This window comes from Suricata suricatta, chromosome 2 (assembly GCF_006229205.1).
Source record: "Suricata suricatta isolate VVHF042 chromosome 2, meerkat_22Aug2017_6uvM2_HiC, whole genome shotgun sequence".
In the NCBI taxonomy this organism is placed as follows: Eukaryota; Metazoa; Chordata; class Mammalia; order Carnivora; family Herpestidae; genus Suricata; species Suricata suricatta.
Window position 1 is genome coordinate 160297348 of NC_043701.1, and position 26047 is coordinate 160323394.

General features: G+C 48.2%; 2 protein-coding genes and 1 long non-coding RNA gene across 5 annotated transcripts in view; 2 read left to right on the forward strand and 1 right to left on the reverse strand.

Moving 5' to 3' along the window:
• ARMH3 (armadillo like helical domain containing 3) overlaps positions 1–5998 on the reverse strand; it is a 170878-nt gene extending 164880 nt beyond the window's left edge. For 2 of the 3 annotated variants that reach the window (XM_029932439.1, XM_029932438.1), the window contains exon 1: positions 5885–5993. The gene's annotated coding sequence lies outside the window, so the exon portion shown is untranslated. Of the gene's footprint in view, positions 1–5884 lie in introns of all 3 variants that reach the window. The other variant, XM_029932440.1, reaches the window with a different exon arrangement.
• A 3123-nt stretch (positions 5999–9121) lies between these two features.
• Positions 9122–11842, forward strand: HPS6 (HPS6 biogenesis of lysosomal organelles complex 2 subunit 3). The gene has a single exon (XM_029916586.1). The coding sequence runs from the start codon at positions 9271–9273 to the stop codon at positions 11677–11679; it is 2409 nt and encodes an 802-aa protein (XP_029772446.1). The 5' UTR covers positions 9122–9270; the 3' UTR covers positions 11680–11842.
• A 6929-nt stretch (positions 11843–18771) lies between these two features.
• LOC115273526 lies at positions 18772–20524 on the forward strand. Its single transcript, XR_003900824.1, has 3 exons — positions 18772–18840; positions 19640–19723; positions 20445–20524. It is a non-coding gene; the product is annotated as an uncharacterized LOC115273526 (long non-coding RNA).
• Positions 20525–26047: the final 5523 nt, after the last annotated feature.

Genomic DNA, 26047 nt, shown 5'->3' on the forward strand with positions numbered 1-26047 from the left:
AGCTTAGTCAGTGCTCTGGGGATAGTGTCCACCAAAATTTGATAATGAATGGAAAGATACAGTAAGATCAGACAGAAATGGAGAGCAAGTCAAGTATAAATATAAACAGCTCTCAGCTTAGGACAGATTATACTTTGCTATCACTGAGCTGTGATCACTTGTTTCAGAATCTCCTGAGGTACCTCCTGAAAATGTAGATTCCTAAGCCCCCTTTTCCCACAACTGAAAGAGACTTTTCAAGATAGGGCTCTAGTTTTTTTGTTGTTGGTTGTTTTTTTGTTTCTTGGGTTTTGTTTTTTTTTGTTTTTTTTTTTTTTGAGTACAGTTGACACTAGGGGTCTAGATTTTTAATAATCACCCAGATCAGTGGTTCTCAACTGTGGCAATTTTGCCTTCCAGGGGACATTAATGACTGGAAACATTTTTGATTGTCACACTGGGAAAGGAGATACTACTGGCATCTACTAGGTAGAGGAAAGCTAACATTCTACAACACACTAGACAGTTCCCACAACAAAGAATTATCTGGCTCAATATGTCAAAGGTAACAAGGTTGAAAAACTCTACCCCAAGTAACTCTGATATTTACTAAAGTTGGAGAAATACTCACCAAAGCCTCAAACTCAACAAATGCTTTGAAAGGAACATCTGAACATAGGACCATTTTGAGAGGATGAATAAAACTTGTCACCTCTAGAAAAGGCACGGGGGCAGCCCTCACCTACTCCCAGCTCATTCTCCCCACACTAACTCACCAATGGCACCCCTTCCCTTAGGACCTTAGCCCCAGCTTGTCCATTTGTGAAAGATCACTACAAAACATACCGGCTACAGTAATCTGCAATGCTTCAAGTGAAGGAGATGAAAATCCTGTCTCTCCACAAGAAGTTGTGGCTAGCTGAGTTAAATATCATCATTGTCTGATCACTGGCCATTCACCCAATATACAAGAAACAGCAATATGTTTATAAAACCAGAAATACAGTCTCCTGCCCTGGCTCTCCTAAAAGTCCCCTAGTTCCTCTAGAAGCATGGGCACGCGCGTGTGTGTGTGTGTGTGTGTGTGTGTGTGTGTGTGTCTAATCCTTAGGCAGAAGTTATCTGCTCCCTAAGTTCTTCTGAAAGAAGCATACCACATTTCCTGGAGGTAAATACGAGCACTATAAGCATTTAAGAAAATGTAGGGTATTTCTACTTTCAAACCCCAACCCTTAACTTCTCAAACCAGTTCCTAACATGCCTCTTCCTCTCTGAAGGACCGAAGATTTAGCTCACTTGCTGGATTCACATCCTACTGTTCCACGTGGTTCCTCACCACAGCTTCTCTCATAGCATGGGACACAGGTTCCCCCAATTCCACCCCACAGACTGGCTTTCAAGCAAGCATATAATGCCTTTCCATTTTAATGGATTTTTAGTGTTAGTCATTCCAAGTCTCTCTTACCCCCAAAGTAAAAACAGAGTGAGGTCTGCACTCAGGAAGCCACCTCTTCATGGAGAGCTAAAGGACAGGCCCCCATCGCTATCACTCTTCTTACATAAAGCCCTGGGGATGGAATTCATCACTCACTCCTCCAAATCTTCCAGAGCATAGCCTTCCAATCAAGGTGATATATAATAAATAACACTACTGATACTATATAGTTGGCTCTGTTGTAAGTACTTTAAATATACTTTATTTAATCCTTATAAGTAGGTAGGTACTATTGTAGTTCATATTTAATTACCATAATTTTACAATGAGGATTTCACTTCGCCCAAAGTAAAACAGCTATGGCAAACGGTAAAGCCATGAAATCTTTCTCTCTGGTAGCCCTTCGTCTTATCAGAATATCCCAGTGGTGCAAAAAATCAGGTGTTGACTAACAGAATACTCCAAATCCACATTCAGTTAAAGCTGTGCGGAAACTCCATGGAGTCCATGGGTGGCTCAGCTGGTTAAGCATCCGACTTCGACTTCGGCTCAGGTCATGATCTCACGGTTTGTGGGTGCAAGCCCCGTCTCCCCACCACCATCAGGCTCTGTGCTGACACCTCAGAGCCTGGAGGCTGCTTCGGATTCTGTGTCTCCCTCTCTCTGCCCCTCCACTGCTCAGGCTCTGTCTCTCTTTCTCTCTCAAAAATGAGTAAACTGAAAAAAAAAAAAATTTTTTTTTAAAGAAAAAGAAAGTTCCGCAGAAACTCCAAATTGATATCCATAAAATCAATGTTCCCATCTTATCCAAGAAAAGTCAGCCAATTCAGGACATGGTCTGACAAGCATCATCCTTATTTTCTACTAGGAAAGAACCAGCCTGACTCAGTAGGTACATGAGCCACCATGGGGGCAGCATTCATATCTTGCTTGTGCTCTAGACAGGGCTCACCTCAGAATGGGTGTTTAGCCTGTACTTGAAACTAGAAGTAGGGGGGCACCTGGGTGGCTCAATCAGTTAAGCCACCAACTTTGGCCTAGGTCATGATCTCACTGTTGGTGAGTTCAAGCCCTGCACTGAGCTCTATGCTGACAGCTCAGAGCCTGGAGTCTGCTTCAGACAGTGTCTCCCTTGCTCTTGCCCCTTCCCCACTCATACTCTGTCTGTCTGTCTGTCTGTCTGTCTGTCTCTCAAAAATAAATTTTAAAAAGGCAGGGGACGCCTGGGTGGATCAGTCGATTGAGCATCTGACTTCAGCTCAGGTCATGATCTCATGTTTCATGGGTTCAAGCCCCACTTTGGGCTCTATACTAACAGGCAGGGCCTAGAGCCTCTTTCTCTGCCCTCTCCCACTTGTGTTCTGTCTCTCTCTCTCAAAAATAAATAAACATTAAAAAAAATTTTTTAAATAAAGGAAACTAGAAGTAATTCAGGGACTTTCCTAAGACTAAGCAGCAAATGGCAAAACCAGGAATTTCCCAATCCTTACTCTAGGTATCAGCCACTGTCTGCATGCACTAGAGGTGAAGTAGCCTCACAGAAGAAAATTCAGTCTGGTCCCAAAAGAAGTTACGGAGTCGGCTTACTTGCACAAACTAATAATACAGATGAAGAGGTTTAAATAAACATGACTACCTCAGGTTCCCTTTCATATTATTTTATACAAGATGGAACGCACTTGCACCTTCATGGGAAGGACCCAACTCCAAATTGACAGGATTTCAGGAAACTCTGATTGAAAATCACATTTTTCTGACATCTCCCAGAATGAAAATTCATGGTAAGATCCTCTTCTCAATGAGCAGGAGCCTCCTGTAAATTAATGCTGTCTATCTCCTGTTCAGGCAGCACGTCACTCAAACCTGCTTCATTTCCTTTCCTGGTGAACCATACAAGCCTCATGAATACCACCTAAGTATAAAATGAAAATTGTAAGACAGACTCCCATAATCTTCTTAAAACCCAAAAGGTAACTGCAACCCTGCAAAGTAAATGGATTTCTTGCTGCCTTAATAGCTAACATTTACCAAGACCTTATAACGGCACAGGTATAATATAAGACAAAAAAGGGGACCCAAGATTACTAAGTTATAATCCCTGCCTTGAGAAGCTCACCGTTGAATGGAAGCAGTGCAGATTCTGAGTCTTCCTTATCAACAAACAAAATAAACATCATTTTCCCCAGGATTTTTTCATATATGCCCTCACCTACAGAGAGCTATTGCCAAGGTATTAAGCTCACCAGGCCTCCTTACTTCCAGCTGCCTCCTAACACTTCCGTGTGCACACCCCACAAGCAACTTGACCTCAACAAACCAGAGAGCTCCCCTACACCTCTTTCCATTGTCACCCCAACCCTTCAAAAATTTTGTTCTACTTCTTCTAATCCACGTCCTGGTCAATTGCCATTCATTCAATCTCTCAAATTACAAATAAAAGCCTACTCTCAGGTGGGGGTATAGCTCAGGGATAGAGCATTTGACCGCAAAACAAATATAAGCCTACTCTCTCCCTAGTCACTAACTCATGTTGCACATCCCAGAAATATTTCTAAAATCCATACCCCTCCTCTTTGTTCCCAATGCCACACTTTATTCAGACTCCCGGTCAACTTCAATAGTTCACTGCCTCATTTCTCATTACTTTAATCCAGATGTCTGTCACTGTCTAACATAAATAATTCCAATGACTTCCTACTCTCCTTTCAGTCCTACCTCCTAGCAATTTCTTCCCAACACATCCTGTTTGGGACAAATTTCTAATACTTAAACATCATGTTATTTCTTGTCTTCACACCTTCACAATGCCTTTGGGCATGCTGTGCTCTTGAACTGGAACACCCTATTCGTACAAGCTCCTATTCATCCTTCAAAACCCAACTCAAGTATCTCCTCCCTGCAAATATACCCTTGACTCTCCCACACAATGGAAGTATTCCTTTCACACTGTATAAATTTCTTTATATAGATATGTAACACACGGCACTATAATTTTCATATGAATATGTTTCTCTGATGTCCTTGAGAAAAGATACTCATATTTCTGACCCCAGTGCCAGTTACTATACTATCTACTCAATAAATGTGTGTTGAATAAACAGTTCAGCTTCATATATCCTGGACCTATTCGTGATTTGGCTGTTTTTCCCCAAATTTTATGGATTTTTGAACTTGACTCTATGTGAGATTTCAACTCTCATAACTGCTTTGAGTTTTCAAGGTTTTTTTTCGAATGAATGAGTGAATTATAATGCCTAAACATCCAGTGAAAAAGTTTGGGGCGCCTGGGTGGCTCAGTGAAGCATCAGACTCTTGATTTCAGATCAAATCTCAATCTCAGGGTCCTGAGTTCAAGCCCTAGCTTGGCTCTGAGCTAGGTCTAGAGCCTCCTTAAAAAAAAAAAAATCATAAAGGCTCCTCTTTATGAGAAAACAATGAGAATTCCCCTTTTACAATCCTAACAGGAAGGATCCACCTTTCTATAGACTGATAGACTTGATATCCCAAAAACTTTCACATAGGAAAGTACTGTGCACACAGATCCAGCTGAAGACACCCCCAAAATAATTCCATTTACTTGTGCTTAAGACAGGAACACAAATCGTACTTGTCCTGGTTTACAAAGTCACTGGGAACTCAGAATAGCAAAGACACCGTCCTCACAAAGCTCAAAACTTTTTCTGAAGAGAAACAGGGAAGGTCTGGCCCAAGTTCGCACTTCCCCAGTCTCCAAAGGCAGCACTCCCTGGCTTCTGAGAGCTCTCCTTCCTCAGAGAACCTGCGTTTTCTCCTCTTCCCATGGCCTGCCTGGGAATGGGTTGGTTTCCCAGGCTCGCACCAAGTAACCCCGAGAAAACACGGTAACTTCATTGATTCTGTGTGTAAGATGGGCTGCAGCCCATCAGAGACTGAAAAAAGGGGCAGGATGAGGGCCCTTCCAGGATAACTGAAGACTTCGGATAGACAGGGCTGCCTCTAACCCTTCTCAGAGGTCCTGTGCAACGCCCTCATCCCAGGGTCAGGCTGGCCTGGGCACAGGGCCTCCCTGGGGCGGGGACAAACTGAGGGGGAGAGGTTGTGGAGGCTGCTTGAGGCAACAGGATCAGCACCATGCTGGGGTCAAAGGTCAGCATCTCGGCAGCTTGGAGGGCCAAGCAGAGAGAGGGAGGGCCGTGGCCCGCACCGGAAGGTCCGAGGGACGGGCCGCTGGAGAGGCGAGCTGCTTCTTTCCCCCTCCGTCGCCCGGGCCCAGACTCCTAGCCGCACGCAGCCTCCGCCCGCCTCAGCAGCTGTCCTCCCCCCCCCCCCCCCCCCCCCCCCCCCCCCCCCCCCCCCCCCCCCCCCCCCCCCCCCCCCCCCCCGGCAAGCGCAGGCCCCGCCCCCAGAGCCGCCTCGGGGCCAAGGCCTAGTCCGGCAGGAGCTGCAGGGGTTGGCTAGGTTCGGGGACCGGCCCGGGCCGGCGCCGCTTACCGAGCCCCGGGCTCCTCCTCCACCACCCGCGCCGCTCCCGGGCCCGCTCGCTCCCGATGCCACCGACGCCGCCGCTACTCTCGGCTCACGGACGCGCTCCCGACCTCCCCCGACCCTTCCCCCCGGCCACGGCGTCCCGCCGGGTCCTAAAGCCCGCCGCGTGATAGGTACGTCCACGCCCGTTTCCTGAGCCTGGCTCAGACCGTGCTTCCCAGGAAGCATCGCAAAGACTACAACTCCCGAAATGCACCGCGAGAAGTAAATTAGCCAAAGAACCCTCTACTGAGCGTCTACTGGATACAAGCTACAATAGCAGATTTTAAAATATAAGCGAAATATACACACACGCTTCCTAAATACAGCGGTCTCTGAACTCGGCAATTCCTCTTAAAGGAATAAAGATATATGGGGGAGCCTGGGTGGCTCAGTCGGTTAAGCGTTCGACTTCAGCTTAGGTCATGATCTTGCGTCTGTGAGTTCAAGCCGCGCATCAGACTCTGTGCTGATAGCTCGCAGCCTGAAGCCTGCTTTGGAGAGAGAGAGAGAGAGAGAGAGCGAGAGAGCGAGAGAGAGAGAGAGAGAGAAGCCCCACATTGGGTGTAGAGATTACTAAAAATAAATATACTTAAATAAATAAACCTCAGTTTCCTATCTGCAAAACAGGGATAATAAAGGACATATGTCATATTGTTTGATTATCCAGCCTTGAACCCTTCCTCTCAGATTCTGTGGGCCTCTTCCTTTGGGTATAAACTTGGTAGAAAACCAGACCTTGAGCAGCCAAGGTAAGTGAGTTCCTAAGACCTGACTTTGGCCACTAGGTACAGCCTCCCAAGGCTTTGACTCTTGGCCAAAAGATGCAAAGATGAAGGGATGGTCAAAATATATTCATAACAAGTGTATCCTGGCCAGATGATTCCTGCTGAAAAACAGATGTGCTTCCTATTTCTCAGCCTTCAAAGAGTGTCCTGCTTCCTGCTCATTTTCCAAGCCTTCTCCTCCTGCCTCCTACAGGTTCTGTGAGCCCCTTATGTTCTAATAAATTTCACTTTACTTAAGATGGCCTATAACTCTTAGCCAAAAGTTTCCTCAGTCATATTACACACACGAACATGTGGCTACTCAAGCTTACTCATTCCTTTACCAAACATCTACTGAAGTCTTTCTTTGTGCCAGGCTCTAATCTAAAAGTGAGGATAGGGAGCACCTGGGTGGCTCAGTCAGTTGAGCATCTCATTTTGGCTGAAGTCATGATCTCCCAGTTCGTGAGTTTGAGCCCCACATGGGGCTCTGTGCTGACAGCTCAGACCCTGGAGCCTGCTTCAGATTCTGTCTCCTCTCTCTAACCCCTTCCCCACTTGCACGCTGTCTGTCTCTCAAAAATAAATAAACAAAAAAATTAAAACAAAAAAAGTGAAGATATAAAGATGAAAGAAATCCTGTGACAACTAGAAATAGCTAGAGAAGGAGCAAATTGGGAAGGAAGGTAACATTTAGGACATGTTGAGATTGAAATGTCTGTGTGACATCCAGCCAGAAATATTTAGTAGACATGTGGGTACCCTTTACTGGAGTTCAGCAGACATATTTAGGCTCTAGATAAATATTTTTGAGCTGTTAACTTAGTGGTAGTTGTTCAAACCATGAGAAAGGAATGGCCTAGGAAGAGGGCAACAAAAAGAAAGAAAATGAGAGGGGGGGAGGGAGGGAGGGAGAGAGAGAAGAGAGAGATCGGGCCATAATAGAGTTTAAATACCAACATTTATTGATGATTCAAGTACTATCTAAAAAAGAGGAAAATAACAGGAGAAAGATGCCATGGAAATCACAGAAGGGACTGTCAAGGAGGTTGTCAAACTTCTTAGAGAGAAAAGGAAATAAAAATATCCTTGAAGACATCAGGAAAATCTACTTCAGATAAGTAGTGGTTTGAGGAATGAATAGGAGAGAGAGTGGAGGCAGCAAAGGCTAGAGGATCTTTGCAAGAGACTGAATTGAAGGGAAGAGGAGAGGAAGCCAGCGTGGTAGCGGTGGCGGGGAGACGAGGATGGAAGGGGGAGTTCTAAGACAGGACAGCTTGGAGGGTGTTTCTGTGCTGAGTGCAAGAGGACAGAATGAGGCTGATGCAAATTCCCACTGAAGTTGTTGGGGGAAGGAGGGAGAAGCAGGCTCATGGAGATGGACTGGACTTGGAGGGAGGCAGAATACCACATCACCTGAGAAGACAGTCAGGGGTGGAAAAGACCCCTGCATATCAATGTGTAGGTGTTGCTAGAGAAATTACATACATTCAGTGTCTCTAAAGTATGTCTTCCGGCACCTGAGGAGCTCAGTCAGTAATGCTTCCAACTTCGGCTCACGGTTTGTGAGTTGGAGCCCCACCCTCAGGCTCTGTACTGACAGCTCAGAGCTGGGAACCTGCTTTGGATTCTGTATCTCCCTCTCTCTGCCCCTTCCCCACTCATGTTGTCTCTCTCTCAAAATTAAATAAACATTTAAAAAAATTTTAAAGTATGTTTTAATTTTGATTTCTAGCAAATTCTTGGGTTTTGTGAGGAATTGTTGATATAGTAAAGTGGTATGGTGCAAGGACTCTGGACTCAGATTGCCTGAGGTTGAAATCCCACCTTTACCTCTACCCGCTGAAGAGCTGTGTGGTGTTGGTCAGTTTCCTTACTCTCTGTATTTCATTTTCCATATCTGTGCTAGGGGCTTGTAGCTGGGGGGGGGGGGGGGGAGGAGGGGAGAGAGGGATTGATAGGGAGGGACTTACATAAGTGCCATCAAAGTATTAAACTGTTATTATTGTCCACTAGATTGTCAATTCCATGAGGTTGAAGTGTTCTATTTTGTTCAAGGCTATCTACTTAGCCGAGCACTTGGTAGGTGTTCAATAAAGATTTCATGACTAACTGAATGAAGGAGTTGAGGTGAGAGAGAGGCTTGGAGGGAAAGAAAGCCAGGGGAGTGTGACACGAAGTTCAGGGCTCAGACTGGGAGATTCCAGAGTAAGACTCTTGGCTTCCTGGAGCCCGGGGCATTGGGCCTACATCCCGACCCAAAGAGCGTGCCTATGCCGGATAAGGACTCAAGCAACGAGTTCCTTGGGTGCTCGGGAGCCTCATCGCCCCCCCCACGCCCGCGAGACTCCCGTGGTTCCTCCCCTGGCGGGCGGGGTCGCGCCGGCGGGGCGTGAACGGGGCGGAGCCATGAGCTATCTAGGCGGGGCGGTGTGGAGCCGCCTCTCAGGCCTGGCGTCGGCCCACCTCATCGACGGGGGACGGAAGTCTCAGCCCGGCTCTGTCTCCCCCGGGACCCCGGGCCGAGCGCGGAGCCTAGCCCCACAGGGCGGCCAGGCCCGGGCGTGCCCCGGCACCGGCGGCACCATGAAGCGTATGGGGACTCTCCGCCTGCTTTCGGATCTCAGCCACTTTAGCGGCGCTGCCCGGCTCCGGGAGTTGCTGGCCGCGGACTCAGCCGTAAAAGTCCGCTGCAGCCCAGACGGCCGCCACCTGCTGCTCCTGCGACCCCCGGGGGCACCGTGCCCACAGCTGCTGGTGGCGGTACGTGGCTCCGACGCGGAGCTGGAGCGTGCCTGGCCCGCTGGCCACCCCTCACCGATAGACGCCTTCTTCCTGCCGTGGCCGGCGCGACCGGCGCTCGTCCTGGTTTGGGAGAGTGGCCTAGCCGAGATGTGGGGCGCGGGAGTGGGGCCTGGCTGGCGGCTGCTGCAGAGTACGGAGTTGTGTCCAGCCGGTGGAGCCCGCGTGGTGGCCGTGGCGGCGCTCCGAGGCCGCCTGGTGTGGTGCGAGGAGCGTCAGGCTGGCGCAGAGGGCCAGATGGGGCCGCCTGCTGCTTTCAGCCATTGCGTGTGCGTCCGAACCCTGGAGCCCAGCGGAGAGGCCGGCACCAACCTGGGCCCCACACACGTCCTGCTGCACCACTGCCCCGCTTTCGGGCTTGTGGCCTCCCGCAAGGACCTCTTCCTGGTGCCCACTGCCACCACCTGGCCTGGTGTGAGTCATATTCTGCTCATCTTGAGCCCAAGCAAGGGCAAGGTGATAGTGGCTGCCCCCTGTCTTGGCCTCTCCCACAGTAAGAGCCTGAATCCCATACGAGGGGACACATGGGACTTCCAGGCACTGCTCCGAGGCCTTCCTGGGCTGCTGGCCCCCGTGAAGCCATTGGCTATACATACCTGGGCCCCAACTCCCCAGGGCCTGCTATTGCTTGACTTCAGGGGCACTGTGAGCCTGGTGCAGACCCATGGTGGTACCCGGACTGTGGGCACGCTGCAGGAGGCACCTGTAGGCCTGACAGCGTCTGCAGCACTGGGAACATTTCATGGTACTCTGGCCTGTGTGCTGGGCTCCACGTTGGAACTGCTGGACATGGGCAGCGGGCAGCTGCTGGAGAGAAAGGTCCTAAGTACAGACAGAGTACATTTACTGGCACCCCCAGCTCCTGGCATGGAGGCTGAGGAAGAGCTGGAGACTCGAGGGGGTCTTCGTTTGCTTTCAGCCTTGGGTCTGTTTCGAGTAGGCTGGGAAGCCCCACAGGGCCTTGAGGTGCCTTCAGCTGAAGACCTGGTGTTTGAGGAGGCCTGCGAGTACTACCAGCGGCGGAGCCTACGGGGTGCCCAGCTCACTCCAGAGGAACTGAGACACAACAGCACCTTCCGGGCACCTCAGGCTCTGGCCTCCATTCTCCAGGGGCATGTGTCCCCATCTACACTCTTGACCACACTGAGGACTGAGCTTCGAGATTACCGGGCCTTAGATCAGCTCAAAGCCCACCTGGTGGCTGGAGATGAGGAGGACGCTGGCTGGACTGAGCTGGCAGAGCTCGAAGTGGCACGCCTGCTGAGGACTGAGTTGATGGGAGACCAGCTGGTCCAGCTCAACACTGTTTTCCAAGCCCTTCCTACAGCAGCCTGGGGTGCCATCCTCAGGGCCCTGCAGCTGCAGCCAGATGGGAATGGCAGGCTGAGGTCCCATGCTCCCCCTGATGTGTGGAAGAAGGTACTAGCGGGTACTTCAGCTGGAAAGGAACCCCCCAATGGGATACTGCCCCTCTTTGAACTCCTGTGTCAGTGTCTTTGCCGGCTGGAGCCACAATGGCTGCCACCCTTTGTGGAGTTGGCACAGCAGCAGGGTGGGCCAGGCTGGGGGGCAGGGGGCCCGGGGCTGCCCCTATATCGCCGAGCCCTGGCAGTACTGGGCGAGGAGGGGACCGGGTCTGAGGCACTGGAGCTGGAGCTGCTCTTGGGCAGTGGGCGGCCCAAAGCTGTGCTCCAAGCTGTGGGCCAGCTGGTGCAGAAGGAGCAATGGGAGCGGGCTCTGAAGGCAGGCCTGGCCCTTGGCCCCTCCAGCCCCCTGCTTCGAAGCGAGATCTTCAAACTGCTGCTGGCCGAATTTGCCCAGCACCGCCAGCTTGATGCTTACCTCCCCCTCCTTCGCCGCCTATGCCCACCAGACCTCGCTCCAGCTGAGCTCCTGCTTCTACTACAGACACACCTCCCAGATGAGTTGGAGCCCCCCACCCCATTCCCTAAGCCTGGGACAGAGCCTCCTCTCACTGTGGGCTTGCTCAGAGCCCTGCTGGAGCATATTGGGGCTCAAGGACGGCCCTTGGGCCCAGTTCTTAGCCTGTATGAGGACATCCTATGCGACCCAGGCACTCCACCCCCCACCCCGCCTCGGGGACCCATGACTACCCTCCAGGCATCAGACCACCCAGGCTTGGAGGCCTGGGTACCATCTGGACAGGGCCTCTGTGTGACTGACACAGGCTGAAAATCATTTCTAGGACACAGCAATCTGGAAGGTGCCTAGGAGTTGGCAGGGACCAGGGTGGGACTTGTGTGTGCAATACTCTTCTCTCTTCTGGAGCAATTAAAAAATATATATTATGTATTAAATATTGTGATATAACAAATATATTTGGTCTTTGTCCTCAGGTTTTTGTGCTGGTACAGAGCATCTAAGACCATTGGAATTTCCTAAGTGATAGTAGTGTTTTGTTATTCATAAAGAGTATGAATTTTAGATCACACCTGCATGTATGCTAATGAGGTAACTTAGGGCGGAGACACCCAGCCTAAGGATGGGACTGGTCACCCAAAAGACCTAAGTGATGAGAAGGTTGGAACTTTCAGTCCCATCCCCAACATCATGGGAGGAGAGTGGGGCTAGAGATTGAACTCCATAAGAATTCCTGAATGAGGAAATTTGGTAAAGCACATAAAGGTGCTGGGAGGGTGACACACTGAGAGAGGGCATGGGAGCCGCACGCACACATACCCCTTCCCTGTACCTTGTCCTGTGCATCTCTTCCATCTCATCTGGCTATTCCTAAGTTGTATCCTTTGGGGTTTTTTCTTTTTATTTTTTTAAATGTTTATTTTTGAGAGAGAGACAAACAGAACATGAGTGGGGGAAGGAAAGAGAGAGAGAAAATCCAAAGCAGTGTCCGGGCTCTGAGCTGTTAGCACAGAGCCTGACACGGGGCTTGAACCCACGAAACATGAGACCATAACCTGAGCCAAAGTCGGATGCCTAACCAACTGAGCCAGCCAGGAGCCCCTGAGTTGTATCCTTTGTAATAAACCAGTAAATGTAATTAATGTATTGCCCTGACTCTGTGAGCCATTCTAGCAAATTGTCAAACCAATTTATAACATGGCAAGTACCAGTGACTTGCAATTGGCATTTGAAGTGGGGGCAGTCTTATGGGACTGAGCCCTTCAGCTGTGGGTTCTGTGCTAACTCCAGGTAGTTAGTGTCAGAATTGAATTGACATGTAGGACACCCAATTGGTGTCCACAGGGAATTTGTTGTTGATGTTGGAAAACACTCTAGAAATATACACACATTTTGTATGATTTTGAACAGCTGAGTGCTGTGAGTAATGGAGGGAGTGGTATCCAAATTTGTTGGCTAAACTGGTCACTTCTATTAATGAAAATAATTAACATTTGTGAGTATTTAATATATACCAGGCACCCCATTGGTCTTTAAAAGTCCCTCATCTGGGGTGTCTGGGTGGCTCAGTCAGTTGGGCATCTGACTCTTGATTTTAATTCAGGTCATGATCTCACAGTTCCTGAGATAGAGCCCCAAGCTGGGCTCTGCACCGACAGCATGAAGCCTACTTGGGATTCTCTCCTCTCTCTGCCCCTCCCCTGCTCACACTTTCTCTCTCTCTCTTTCTCCCTCAACATAATAAACATTTAAAACGTCCATTTAATGCTTCTAATAACCTCATCAGAAAAGTACTAGTAGTAACCCCATTTTACAAGTGAAATAAAGGTTTAGAAAGATTACTTGACCAAGGTCAGTCCACTAGAAAGTAGCAACTCTAAGATTTGAACCACCTCACCATACAATCCAGCAGTTTCTACCTGCTCAGGCTTGAATGCACTTCTCAGTTTGGCTCAATGCTAGCTCTCTCATCTGTTGTGAGAAGGAGGATCTGCAGATCTGTCCCCTTTCTTTCCCCAAGATTTCTGAAACCAAGTAGGAACTTTGATGGGCTCTGGGCCCATCCTATCTCCTCCAGGATTCCTAGAGCAGCTCCTGTTGGGAGGAAGATTTGCCACAGACAAGAGAGCTACCTGGAGAGCCTTTTGGCCTAGTAATGAGGCATTGAAGCAGGGTTACTTGGAGGGTCCCACATTGCTCCTGACTTCCTAAACAGAGAAACAAGAGCCCCAAGCCTACTTGTACCCAAGTGACCCCTCTACCTTGTGCTGGGCTTAGGGTAGGCCCCTGGGCCTACCTGCTACTTGCCACCATTCCTGGGCCCCCAGCTATCCCTTGTCCAAGGCTTGGGACTAAGGCAAGGACTGCCATCAGCTTTGTCCTCAGCTAAGACCTACAGCTTAGACTCAGCCTCCACCTGAGCTTAAATGGCTCCTTGGGCTTATATGGGACTAGGGACAGTTTCCCAGTCTCTCTGGAAGGGGGACAGCCCCTCAGGCTTGTCCAGGGCTACTGTTACTCTTCAGCTTCATGGAGGTTCTGAAGTGGCTCATCTGCATGGCCAAGTCCTGAGATGCCTCCTCAGCCTCAATAAGACATAGGAATAATACCTTGGCCTCATCCAGGGACCTGGATGGCCTTGGGCTTAGCCCTCAAGCGAGGTTGTCTACCAACACCAAGAATCAAGCTACTGGCCCTTAAGCCTGTGCTCCTCCCAGAGGCCCAGAACTAGATACTCGTCATCCTTGGTCCCTGCTTGAGCACTGTCCTGATTTGGGAGGGGCTCCTCCCCCTCTTCTAGGTTTTGAGGCTGGGCCCATTCTGGATCCCCAGAGAGAAGCTGGAAATGGACAAAAGTGGAAATCTGTTTTCTAGTCACAATCCTCCTGAATCATGGTTGTTCCTTCTCAGCCTAAGATTTGGCTTGGATCTCCATGCTCAGAAGAGAAGGAATTGTACTTACAGGGCCCCTGTGGGTATGGACAGAAAAAGAAGACCAGGTTTTTCACTGGAGTTCTGTGACCCAAGGAAGTTCCTCAGGGCCACCCACGAGAAGAGCCTCCAGGTAGGGAACCACCCAGCCTGGCAATTCCTAGAGGAAAAGTGGGCTTAGATGGAAACTTTCACCTGCTCTTACAGACTGGGCACCTACTTACTGTTGTTCTTGCTTATGCCCCACCTCCAGTGTAGGAGGGGCAAGTCATTCCAAACCCTGTGTCAGGACTCTGGAGAACAGCTCAGGGATGTTATCATCGTGTGGGTTCTGGTGGAGTGTGTGAGAAGGCCATAAGAGAGATGACCCAGTATGGTCTTCCTGAGTAAGAGGATTCTGAATAGGTGGATGGAGATCCCATGTCTGAGGTCTTTGGTGGGTAGGGAGTGTTCTACAGTCAGAGGTAGAGAAGATCCCTCAACAGGATGTTGGGACCTGGGGAAATGGGAGATCTAAGAGTTGAAGTCTTTGATCTTGGGTGTCTGGGTAAAGAGGATAGTTCTAGGGCTGAAGGTTTTGAGCAGTGGACAAAGTCCCAGATCCACAGCCCCTAGAAAGGAGGATCTGAGGTCCCTGGGTGGGTGAGGGAGAGAACCCCAAGCCAGGAGTAGGAACATTTCCACAGGGATGTCTCACCTTTGGAGCTCTCTCACATTCACTTAGCAGTAGCCTCTAGAAAGATTGAAGGTGAAGGTAAATGTAGGCAAGACCAGAATGCAGTCTGGGCAAAGAAAAGAAGGCAAAGCCTCAGACTCCTCTATCTGCTTATGTATGGGGCCCAATCCCTTGTTCATCCCCCTACTGCCCACCCATGTTCCCAGCCCCAGCCTCATACCTCCCCTCCCTCACCAGGGCATCCACTGTTTGAACTCAGACCACAGGTTCTATGCAGCCCAGTGACAGACCACAGGACTACAGCAACCTTAGTCTTCTCCAGCCTGCAAAAGCCGGAGACCAGAGCCCTACCCCTCCCTCTCCATTGGACATGGTGGCTAGGGTGAGCCAGTGTCCAAACCACTCCAGCTTTCCTGCCACATACTGGTCAGGCCTAGGCCTGGCCCTGATCACCTGTCATTGAGACAGTTAACAGTGGGTTCCAGGGGCACCTGAGTGGTTCAGTTGGTTAAGGGTCTGACTCTTGGTTTTGACTTAGGTCATGACCTCACTGTTGGTGAAATCGAGCCCTGAGTTGTTGGGTTCTGCACTGACAGCATGGAGCCTGCTTGAGATTCTCTCTCTCCTTTCTCTCTCTCTCAAATAAATAAATTAATTTAAAAAAAAAAAACAGTGGTTTTCAAGGTGGTGTCCCTTTCTCCTCAAATCTAACCTTGCTTGTCCAGAGTACTATAACAAGCAAATCTAAAAGAAGAGGTGGTGTATATATATACAATGGAGTATTACTTGGCAATCAAAAAGAAGGAAATCTTGCCATTTGCAAATACATGGATGGAACTAGAGGATAGCATGCTAAGAGAAATTAGTCAGAGAAAGACAAATATCATATGACTTCACTTATATGAGGACTTTAAGATACAAAACAGATGAACATAAAGGAAGGGAAGCAAAAATATACAAAAACAGGGAGGGGGACAAAACATAAGAGGCTCTTTAAATATGGAGAACAAACAGAGGGTTGCTGGAAGGATTGTGAGGGGGTGGGCTAAATCAGTAAGGGGCATTAAGAAATCTATTCTTGGGGCGCCTGGGTGGCTCAGTTGGTTGAGCGTCCGGGTTTGGCTCAGGTCATGATCTCACGGTTCGTGGGTTCAAGCCCCACATCGGGCTCTGTGCTGACAGCTAGCTCAGAGCCTGAAGCCTGTTTCAGATTCTGTGTCTCCCTCTCTCTCTGACCCTCCCCTGCTCACGCTGTCTCTCTCTCTCTCTCTCTCTCTCTCTCTCTCAAAAATAAAACATTTAAAAACCTCTACTCTTGAAACCATATGCTAACTAACTTGGATGTAAAATAAATAAATAAATAAATAAATAAATAAATAAATAAGCATATCTAATCAAGTTCAATATTCGGTGTAAAGATATAACACATTTCTTTCTTCACAACTGGCCCTGCCTCTCTTTCCAGTCTTCTCTCTAGTCATTTCCTCCTCCCACCCTCTGAAGAATATATTATACTTTGAACTCTTTGTGGTTCCTTGAACTCAACAGATTTCCCCTCACTCTGTGCCTAGTGCTTAGCAAGAGAGTTTTTCACTCTCTTCTCTGAGTGGCCTAAACCCTTTAACATATACTCCAAATGTCACCCCCTCTCCTAAGATTTCCCTACTCCTCCCCAATAGATTTAACTGTACCTTCTCCTGTTCCTCCACAGTTCTTGGTACCTACTTCTAAAACAGCATTTATCAGACTATCTTATGGTTGCCTAGTTATTTGTTTGTCTCCCTGATTAGTATATAAGTTCCTGAAAGGCGGGGACCATGGTTATTTGTATTTTTGTATCCCCAGCATGCATCACAGTACCGGGAGCATAGTAGGTTTGATTACAGATGCAAGAACTGACTGGTCCCCATAGCCTAGGGTGAGAAGGGATTAGTTTATAGGCTTCAAGGATTCTTTGACTTTCTTCCCTTTTTCCCATAGACAGACTCACTGTTTGGTTGATCCAGACCTGAAATTGATGGAAATAGGCCAGCTGGGTGTGAAGGAAGAACAAGACTACCTGAGATGATGGGGGGGGGTGGGGGTGGTAGCCGGGGGAGTCACTGGTCCAGGGATATCTTGGGAGTTGGGGTGAAGATGGAAGGAATGGACATAACTGTACTACCCAGGGCCCCCTGATTCCTAAACCAAGAGAAGAAGAGAGTGGGAAAACCTGGGTCAAGGAGGCTTTCAGGGAGGGATGGGTGGCAGGGACTAGTCGGGGTTGTGGGGTAAGGTAAAACAACAACAACAACAACTGAGGATTAATTCCCCATTGACCACGGCCATCAGGGAATGTGTCCTTAGGAAGTGTGCAGATGCCCCAGAATCTCTGCATGGTCAGGGAAAGAAAGGGAGTCAGAGAATGAGAAGAGGGCAGGCAGCTCTGGACCCCCAGGTCCATAGGGAGCGCCCCTCCCCCACCAAGCTGGAATGCCTGGCATCTTTACTGCTCTGGAGAAAAGGGAAGAAAAAATAGAGTGGTCCCCTTATGCCCCGACTCAAGTGTCTTCTTAGGCACAGGCTCCCCCTGGTGGTTACTCTTATCATCGCCACCTCGTCCCCATTACCTTCAAACCTGCACGCACATGCCGATTTATTGACTAAGGACTAGGGAAGCCTCTGGAGGTGGTAAATTAAGGAGAAGGAGGAGGAGATCAGGGTAGAATTCAGGAGGCAATATTATGGAAGGAGAAAGGACTACCTTGGACTTGTAGTAGGATGGTATCATTCAGAAGAAAGAGGTCCCAAGTTGCCAGAATGCTTCCTCTCTAGGATTGGAACTCTGCCAGCCTGACCTGGATAATTTGGTCCAACTGAGGAGGAAGTTGAAGGCACAGCAGAGTTTCCTGGGGAGGCACAGTAAGGTCATATTTTATATGAATTTGAAATAGAGAAATAAGATGTCAGGCCTTATTCAAAATCAATAAAGTTTCACTTTATGCACAAAATGTGAAATGGAGGTGAATTTCCCCCAAATAAAAACTTTTTCAAGACTCAATTTCACAGCTAGTAGATGGTGTGAATTGCATACTGTTCTTACTTACATTATTACCTCATGAGTCCCCACTTCTGTCAGCAACAAAAATTCCGAGGGGGGGGGAGGTGGCTGAATCAGGCCGTGAGATCATGGCTGAGTGGCCAGAGTCATTAGAAGCCTCTAATTGCCAAAGTGAAGGCCTGGGCTTGGCTTTGAAGTCTCTGCTTTGGAGCAAGAACAAAGACAAGGAGAGACAGAGTCAGAGAGATGAGTCAGAGGATGGGACTGGAGGACAGGATTGGACCAGGAGACAGATGTGAATGGGGAGAGAGGCCTGGGAGAGGCAGGGAAATGCACTTACTCTGGGGAGCAGAGGAGGCTCTTAGTGGGAATGGTGTGAGGATTGAGGAAGGGGCGGTGAGGGGGTCTCTTGGAGCCTCTCACCAGAATTATAGCCAAAGTGTGAAGCCAGTGAGACAGATGATCTAGGTCTGATCTCTCAGAGGTTCCCATTATCTGATAAATAAAGGAAAAAGGAAGGAGCTAAGGGAAGGGGAAGGGGAATGGGAAGGTGGCTTTCTTCAAGAATGAGGATGGCCCACCTCATCCCCCCCCCACCCCCGCCAGCAGAAGGTTCTTGGGGAGCAGACTGTCCAGGTCTTTCATAGGTCTCAGGCTTCAGCAACCTGATTCCAAAGGGACATGAAGTCATCCCAAAGTCTATTATCTTTGCTTTGTAGTGAGGAAAAATGGAGAGAAGTGGACATTGCCTCTGGAAACAGCCCCATGCAGGTTCCAGGAGCAGCCTGGAGAATTGGAATGAGGGGACAGAGTTTCCCCAGCAGAGGTGGGCAGAGCCTTGATGCCAGGGTTAGAAGGCTACAGTGGGGGACAGGAAGAAAAGGCTGAGATGAGTTATAGGGGCAGACAGGATTCAAAGCCAGGTCAGTGTACAGGCCTTTGCCTAGAATAGTGACCTGGATGTAACTGAAATTATTGTCCAAAGGGGAAGTCAAGTGACCACTTATCACTAACCAGATTGGCTCACTGTTCTCATGACCCCTTGAGGGATAGTGGAGGATCAATGTGGGATATGGGATCTATGAGGAGCTTAGCAGAGGGAGAGAGTATACATCAGTGCCCCACTTTCTCCATCTACCGTACTGATCAGGCCCCAGTGAGTTCCTCAGCAAGTAGGTCTCCCCTGTCAATGTTGGGAAAGGGAAGCCCATAAGGTATAAAAGGGGAGGGCTGCTTCAGAAGAGGAAATGGAATGGCTCCAAAATAGAAAGTTGGGAGGTACATGGCCAAGAGGGATCAGACTAGAGAAGGACACTCAGAAAGACAGCATGGCAAACATGGGTTGGATTTCCTAGAACTTTGTGGCTTCTCCAATAAAAGTTTTTTCTTGAAGAATCCAGCACCTTCCCAGGTGACCCTAGACCTTTCACTGAGACCTTGATGGTAGTGTATGTTTTGTTTTAATGACAAGTTTAACTGAAGCTAGGAGTGGCCTCTTGATTCCATATTTGTTGCTCTTGTTAGTCTTGTCCATCATTTGCTTAATTATCAGCAGTCAGACCTTTAACTCAAACGAAAGCCACAAAGAGAATCTGTGGTCAATCCATCTCTTCTCCTATGAATAGTTTTTTGGAAGCAGAGCTCCAAGGGGTCATGTGGGAGGAAACAGCCAAGAAGCCATCAAGATAACAAAAGGGGAGAAACTCTCAGTGAGTCCTAAATCTGCTCTATCTTTCCCAGCTGTGTCCCCGGCTTCTATCCCCTGGCCGCCTTTCAGTTCCTCACATATCTCACCCGCAGCATTCCTCAGCCTCTCAAAATCACACATTTTAAGCTTGTGCATATTGATAATCAAATCCACTGATTTCACCAGTGCACTGAAATTCTTCAAAATTGAATGCAGTAAATCCTCTGCATAATAAACTCTGTTGAAATCCCAAACTCCTCCAGCTGGGTATTCACAAATGAGGCGGTGGTACAACAGTAGGATCTGGAGATGGGGGGTGGAGGGAGTAGCCCATCCCACATCTGCCACCATGTCTGTACCTCCTTGTCCACTATTTCTGGGATGCTACAGAGAAAACGTGGGGTCCCTAATGGTATTCCGAGTTTCTCTGATTCCAAACCCACGTGACTGATTCTAGGAAAGGGAGAATTAGGAGTTGACCCTACTGGGACGTCCTCAGAATGAGATCCCTTATGCTTAGTGGCTCTTTTAAAAATCTTTCCCTGGGGAGCCTGGGTGGCTCAGTCGGTTAAGCAGGTCATGATCCCATAGTCCCCGGGTTTGAGCCCCGCGTGGGGCTCTGTGCTGCTCTGAGCCTGCTTCAGATTCTGGGTCTCCCCTCTCTCTCTGCCCCTCCCCCACTCACTCTCTGTCTCTCAAAATAAAATAAAAGACATAAAGAAAATTTTAAATCTTTCCCTAAGGGGGCAGTTCTCCGCTTGAGACTGAGGAAACAGAAGTGAGACTAACAATTGGGGAGTGCTCTCTGGCAGCCATATCAGAGGTAAGGAGGAAACTGAGTGATTGCCCTGGTTGATATCTTCAGGCCAGGACTGAGAGGAGAGGAGACAGAGCCAGGCTGCTGGCTGCCCTTTCATTCTGTGGACAAGGGCTGGAGAACTTCGCCAGGTTTCTGAAAGTTTCAAACTTCTCCCAGACTGGGAACTTGGTAATATTGGGTCTCTTTCCCCATAAGGATCAACTGCACAACCTTTAGAAGGAAGATGCCATGCAATTGTCTTAACAGGGGAAGCAATGAGGTGCAGGGAGAGCTGGGGCCCCACTCTGCATCCGCTCTAGAGGCACGAGGAGCCTGGAGAATGGGTAGACAGGAGGCAGGCTGAGGCTCTTCCAGCCTGTGGGAGGGAAGAAAGAGGGCATGAAGGATGGATACTCGCACGCCTTGTATGGCTCCTAGTTCAGGAAAAGAATCCCCAGAGAGAGAGAGAGAGAGAGAGAGAGAGAGAAACAAAAGACATCTGAATTGTTAGGCCCTTGCAAGAAAGGAGAAAACAGGGCTTAGAGAGCTAGCTTAGGATTAAAAAAAGGACCCTTCTGGGGGCTAAACGCTGATGGCTTCCCAGCATAGTGAAACACCTCTCAGTCCCACTTTGTTTATGGTCATATGCAGGTTCATTTTCAAAAAAGTGTTTAACAATGATATTAGCTCATTAACATCTGGGAGCTGGCAGAAGGCAAATGGGAATGGGCATAAACTGGAACCAGGCACCCTGCTTGCCTCACTAGCCTTTGAGGCAGAAACTGTCTGCCCTCCCTACCCCAAATCCTGACATAACTTGGACAGAACATCTTCATTCTGTTCTATAGAGAACAGTGGTCTGGATTCTGCCAATGCTGCCTTCCCTGCCACCAGTATTTGTGCACCTGTCTCAGTGTAAAGGCTCTTGGGGCCCAGGCTGGAGATTAAAGGTCTTCACCATCTTAAAGGAGCTTCTTAAAGTAGAGACAGATTTCTCCTCTCAGACTCAGGGATTCTCCAAGAGTGGGCTTAGGTTTTCCCCATTAAATTGGAGGCATTTGCATTGTGTTGAACCCTGGCCCCCAAAAGAAATATCTATTGAGAATGTTGGAATGTGATTTTATTTGGAATAAGTGTCCTTGCAGATGTAATTAAGGTAAGAGTCTCAAAAGGAGATTATCCTAGACCAGGATGGGCCCTAAATTCAAGAGAAAATATGTTCCTAAGAGAGAAAAGGAGGAACCACAGAGATAGATAAGGAGAAGCCTATGTGAAGACAGATGCAGAGATTAGAGTAATAGATATACTAGCCAAAGAACACTAAGGATTGTTCCCAGCCACCAGAAGCTCAGAAAGAGGCATGAGAAAGATCCTCCCTCAAAGCCTCCAGAACAAACCAACCCTGTGGACACCTCCACTTTGAACTTCTGGCCTCTAGAACTGTGAGAGAATAAATTCCTGTTGTTTTAAGGAACAAAGTTTACAGTTAATTTGTTACAGCAACCCTAGAAAGTTAATATACACTCAAAGGATGAGATCAGGTCTCCCTAAGGATGAGATGCATATTTTGGGCAGCAGCTATCTTTTTTGTGTCAGAGTCAAGATGGCAAGAAAGGGAAATAATTTCAGGAGACTTCTCACCAGGCTAAGGCTGAGATCAAGCCTTGGGCCATGAACTTGACTTGCTGGCAGGGCTGCTTCCTGCACTTGGCCAAGGTGGTCTAATGCAGCTGCCCAGGATCTGAACTCAGTCCAGCTGGTCCCTCTTCTTAGGAAGTGGAGAGACAAGTTCCCCATTGCTCTCCAGAACCTTTTTTAAGACTTTGGGTTGCTAGGAGAGGAGCCAGGAACAATAAAGAGGACCCAGGCCTTGGTGTTGACTGTGGGAAGAGGACCTGGCTTTGACCTCAGCCCAGGCAGGCATTGTTCTGCCAGGCCAAGCTGAGGCCACAATCCTGGGGACTCCTTGGATAACTTCCATCCTTCGCAGCATGTGCACGCATGCACACGCACACTCTCACTCACACCCACCCACCCACCCCCCCCACACACGGGAGAGCATTTCACATGTGAAAGGACCTCCCTATCAGCCATTTCATCTCATGTTCCTAACCTCTGAAGCCCACAGGACAGGGGTTATGGTACTCACATTATGGATGAGAAAACTAAGCTGCAAACTGGCAAGCTGGATCCCTGGCTAACAAGCAAGACCCAGGACCAGAAAGGAGGCAGGTCTGCAGGCTATAGACCAGTGCCCTTCACCTACCCCCAGGGATGAGGGTAACCACTTTCAGCTCCAGGACAGAACACCCCTAGCCCTGAGTGGAATGCAACAGGATTTTAGCTTTGAAATTGTGGAAGACAGGTGTATGAACAAAAGACCAAGAGCATTGAGATGTATAAGGCAAAGGAGGTACGTGTAAAATTACATCCCTCCATTTTAATTAGCCCTGACCTTCAAGAGAGCCTGCCTGCCCATTCAGATCTGGGGCATTCCTCTAGGCTTTCATGTATTGTGAACTGTTTGAAGTGTACCTGGAGACTCCCTGGATAAAAACTCACATGGATTTAATCCTGCCTTCACCACCTATTGTCTGTGTGTAACCTTGAATAACTTTTTTAATTTTTTAAATGTTTTTTATTTATTTTTGAGAGACAGAGAGAGACAGTGTGAGCAGGGGAGAGTCAGAGAGAGGAAGATACAGAATCTGAAGCAGGCTCTAGGCTCTGAGCTGTCAGCACCGAGCCTGACACGGGACTCGAACCCACGAACCATGAGATCATGACCTGAGCCATAAAATAGGAAAAGTAATGGTGTCTACCTTATAGGATAGTTTTGAGGATTAAAAGAGAGAATGAATGTGGCAAAAACTACTGTAAATTGTCAATTCTATACATAGCACTTGGAGGGTACTGAGTTAGGAAACTGAAGGATCTCCAAGGTGAGTTTCTCTAACTCTGTTTTACACAGAAGGAAACTGACTGAGGCTTGCAAGTTAAGTGACTGAGAAAAGTTCACAAAGTACAGTAGAATTGTATCATACAAAGGGGTTAGGTTCCAAAGCCAATGTATGGGTCAAAAAAATGAATATAGTTAGAACATGAAAATTCCTTAAATCACCCATAAAATAAAGCAGGGCCAACCTCTCAATAAGTCCCCCTTAGCTAGTTTGGAACCAACTGCTGTTTCAAGGCTTAGGCACCAGATTTGGAATTTGGCTTGCTTTTAGGGTCCATATTGTGTGGGAAATGCTTGAATCAATGAACTCACACTTAGTGTAACTGAGATGCCATCTCCCTTCTCACCTTGCCAGTTATGCCCCTCCCTCTCTCTCAAAAATAAATGAAAACATTTTTTAAATAAATAAATATAAATAAAATGGTGCACATAGCTGTACTGGCCCTCAGTTAGAAGCCCATGGTGCAGCTCCACTGGGGTTAAAGCAAGATTCAAATCTAATAGCTGTGCCTCTCTCCCAAGGATTTCTTCTTGCAGTTTGGGTGTCCTGACTGTTATCAGTGTAGACCTTCTTTTTCCTGAGTCTGCTTTGGGTTGTTCACCCACCTACAGCCATTCCCCAAACCCATCCCTGTCACTTTTATTTTTTTTAATGTTTATTTATTATTGAGACAGAGAGAAACAGAGCATGAGTGGAGGAAGGGCAGAGAATCTGAAGCAGGCTCCAGGCTGTGAGCTGTCAGCACAGAGCCTGATGTGAAGCTCGAACCCACGAACTGCAAGATCATGAACTGAGCCGAAGTCGGACACTTAACCAACTAAGCCACCCAGGCACCCCATCCGTCACTTTCAATCAGCTCAAACAAGGATTCCAGCACCAGGTTTTCATGCTCTGATATTCTAATATATATAAAAAGAAATATATAGTTGGCACAGAGATCCTAAAACCCTTGGCATTTCCTAAGTAATAAGAGCAATAAATGTGTCTTGAGATTCATAACAAACCTCTTTCAACTACATCTGAGATTATGTTAATAAGGTAACTTGTGTAAAGCACCTAAGGCTGGGAGCTGGTTGCCTTGGGAACCAGCCAAGTGATTGGAGGTTGACACTTTCAGTCTCGCCACCACCTCCCCCCGCCCACCACCACTAGGGGAGGATGAGGAACTAGAGGTTGAAATCAGTCACCAACGGCCCATGATTGAATCAGTCGTGCCTCAGTAATGAAGCCTACATAAAATCCCAAAAGGATGGGACTCAGAGAGCTTTTAGTTTGCTGAACTGGAATGCGTCTTTGTGCCAGGAAGGTGAGGTACCCCAGACTCCACAAGGACAGAGTTCCTGTGTTTAGGACTCTTCTGGACTTTGTCCTATGTATCTCTTCATCTGGCTGTTCATTTATATCCTTTAATATCCTTTGCAATAAACTGGTAATCTAGTAAGTAAACTGGTTTCCTGTTTGCCACTCTAGCAAATTAGTCACACAGAAGAGAGGATCATGGGAACATCCAATTTATACAAGTATAAAAAAAAACCAGTTAGGACGGCCTGGCTGCCTCAGTCCACAGAGCACACAACTCTTGATCTCAGGGTCATGAGTTCAAGCCCTATGCTGGGTGAAGAGCTTATTTTAAGATAAAATAAAATACATTAAGCATAGCTAGTCCATCAGAAGCACAGGTAACAACCTAGACTTTTTCCTGGTGTCTGAAGTGGGGGGCAGTCTTGTGGGAATGAACCCTTAATCCGTGGGATCTGACACTATCTTCAAGTAGATGGCATCAGATTGAGTTGACCTGTGGGACACCCAGCTGGTGTCACAGAATTGCTTGGTGGGGTTGGGAAGAAAAAAAGCACATAATGAAGATGACCATGAAGGGCAATCCAACGTTGATCCCCCAGCAAGGACCTAAAGTCTCGGGGACAGTATGATAGCACGCCACCAGAATTCCTCACCTCTCCTAGGTCCACTGCAGGCTGCCTCTACCTTGTCCAGCAGGTTGGACTGTATTTTTCTGAAGGGATCCCACCCATAGATAATATTTATATCCATGTCCTAGGAGGTAAAGGGAGCAAGGTCAGGATACCCAAAATAAGAAGACGTTTGAGGGAAAGGGTTTCCCTGACCAAAAATGATCCCTAGGGAAAAGGGCCAGAGAAATGAGTTTGGATGGGCTGGGGTCTTACATCTGTAACTGTGATCCCTGGAATCTGACACTCCCATGGGTGTGATGGAGGCTCTCTGGAAGACTGGGATTCTGGAATGAGGGTAGGATCTGAGTCCGGGACACCAAGGGAAACTCCCAGCAGTGGAGGGAGAGGGAGAGTTGAGTCTGGAAGGTGGACTTAAGGAAAGAGCGAAGGTTTTACATTATCTCCGAGGGAGTAGCTACCGCAGGAAATGGCCTCATGCAGCTGCTTACTGCTTATGAAGCTGCAGATGTTCTAGCCCCTGGGGAGATAAGGCAGGACAACAAGGGGAAGAGAACTCAAAGCCAAATTATAATGTAGAGGGCTTCAAAGAATCTGGAGAGGAGAATGGGGTAAAGGATAGGTGGAGGTGAGGGAGTAAGGAAGGGAAGGGTAAA

What these genes read in the sequence shown, in the direction of transcription:
- HPS6 (XM_029916586.1), top strand. Translation starts at nt 9,271, where the DNA reads ATGAAGCGTATGGGGACTCTCCGCCTGCTTTCGGATCTCAGCCACTTT.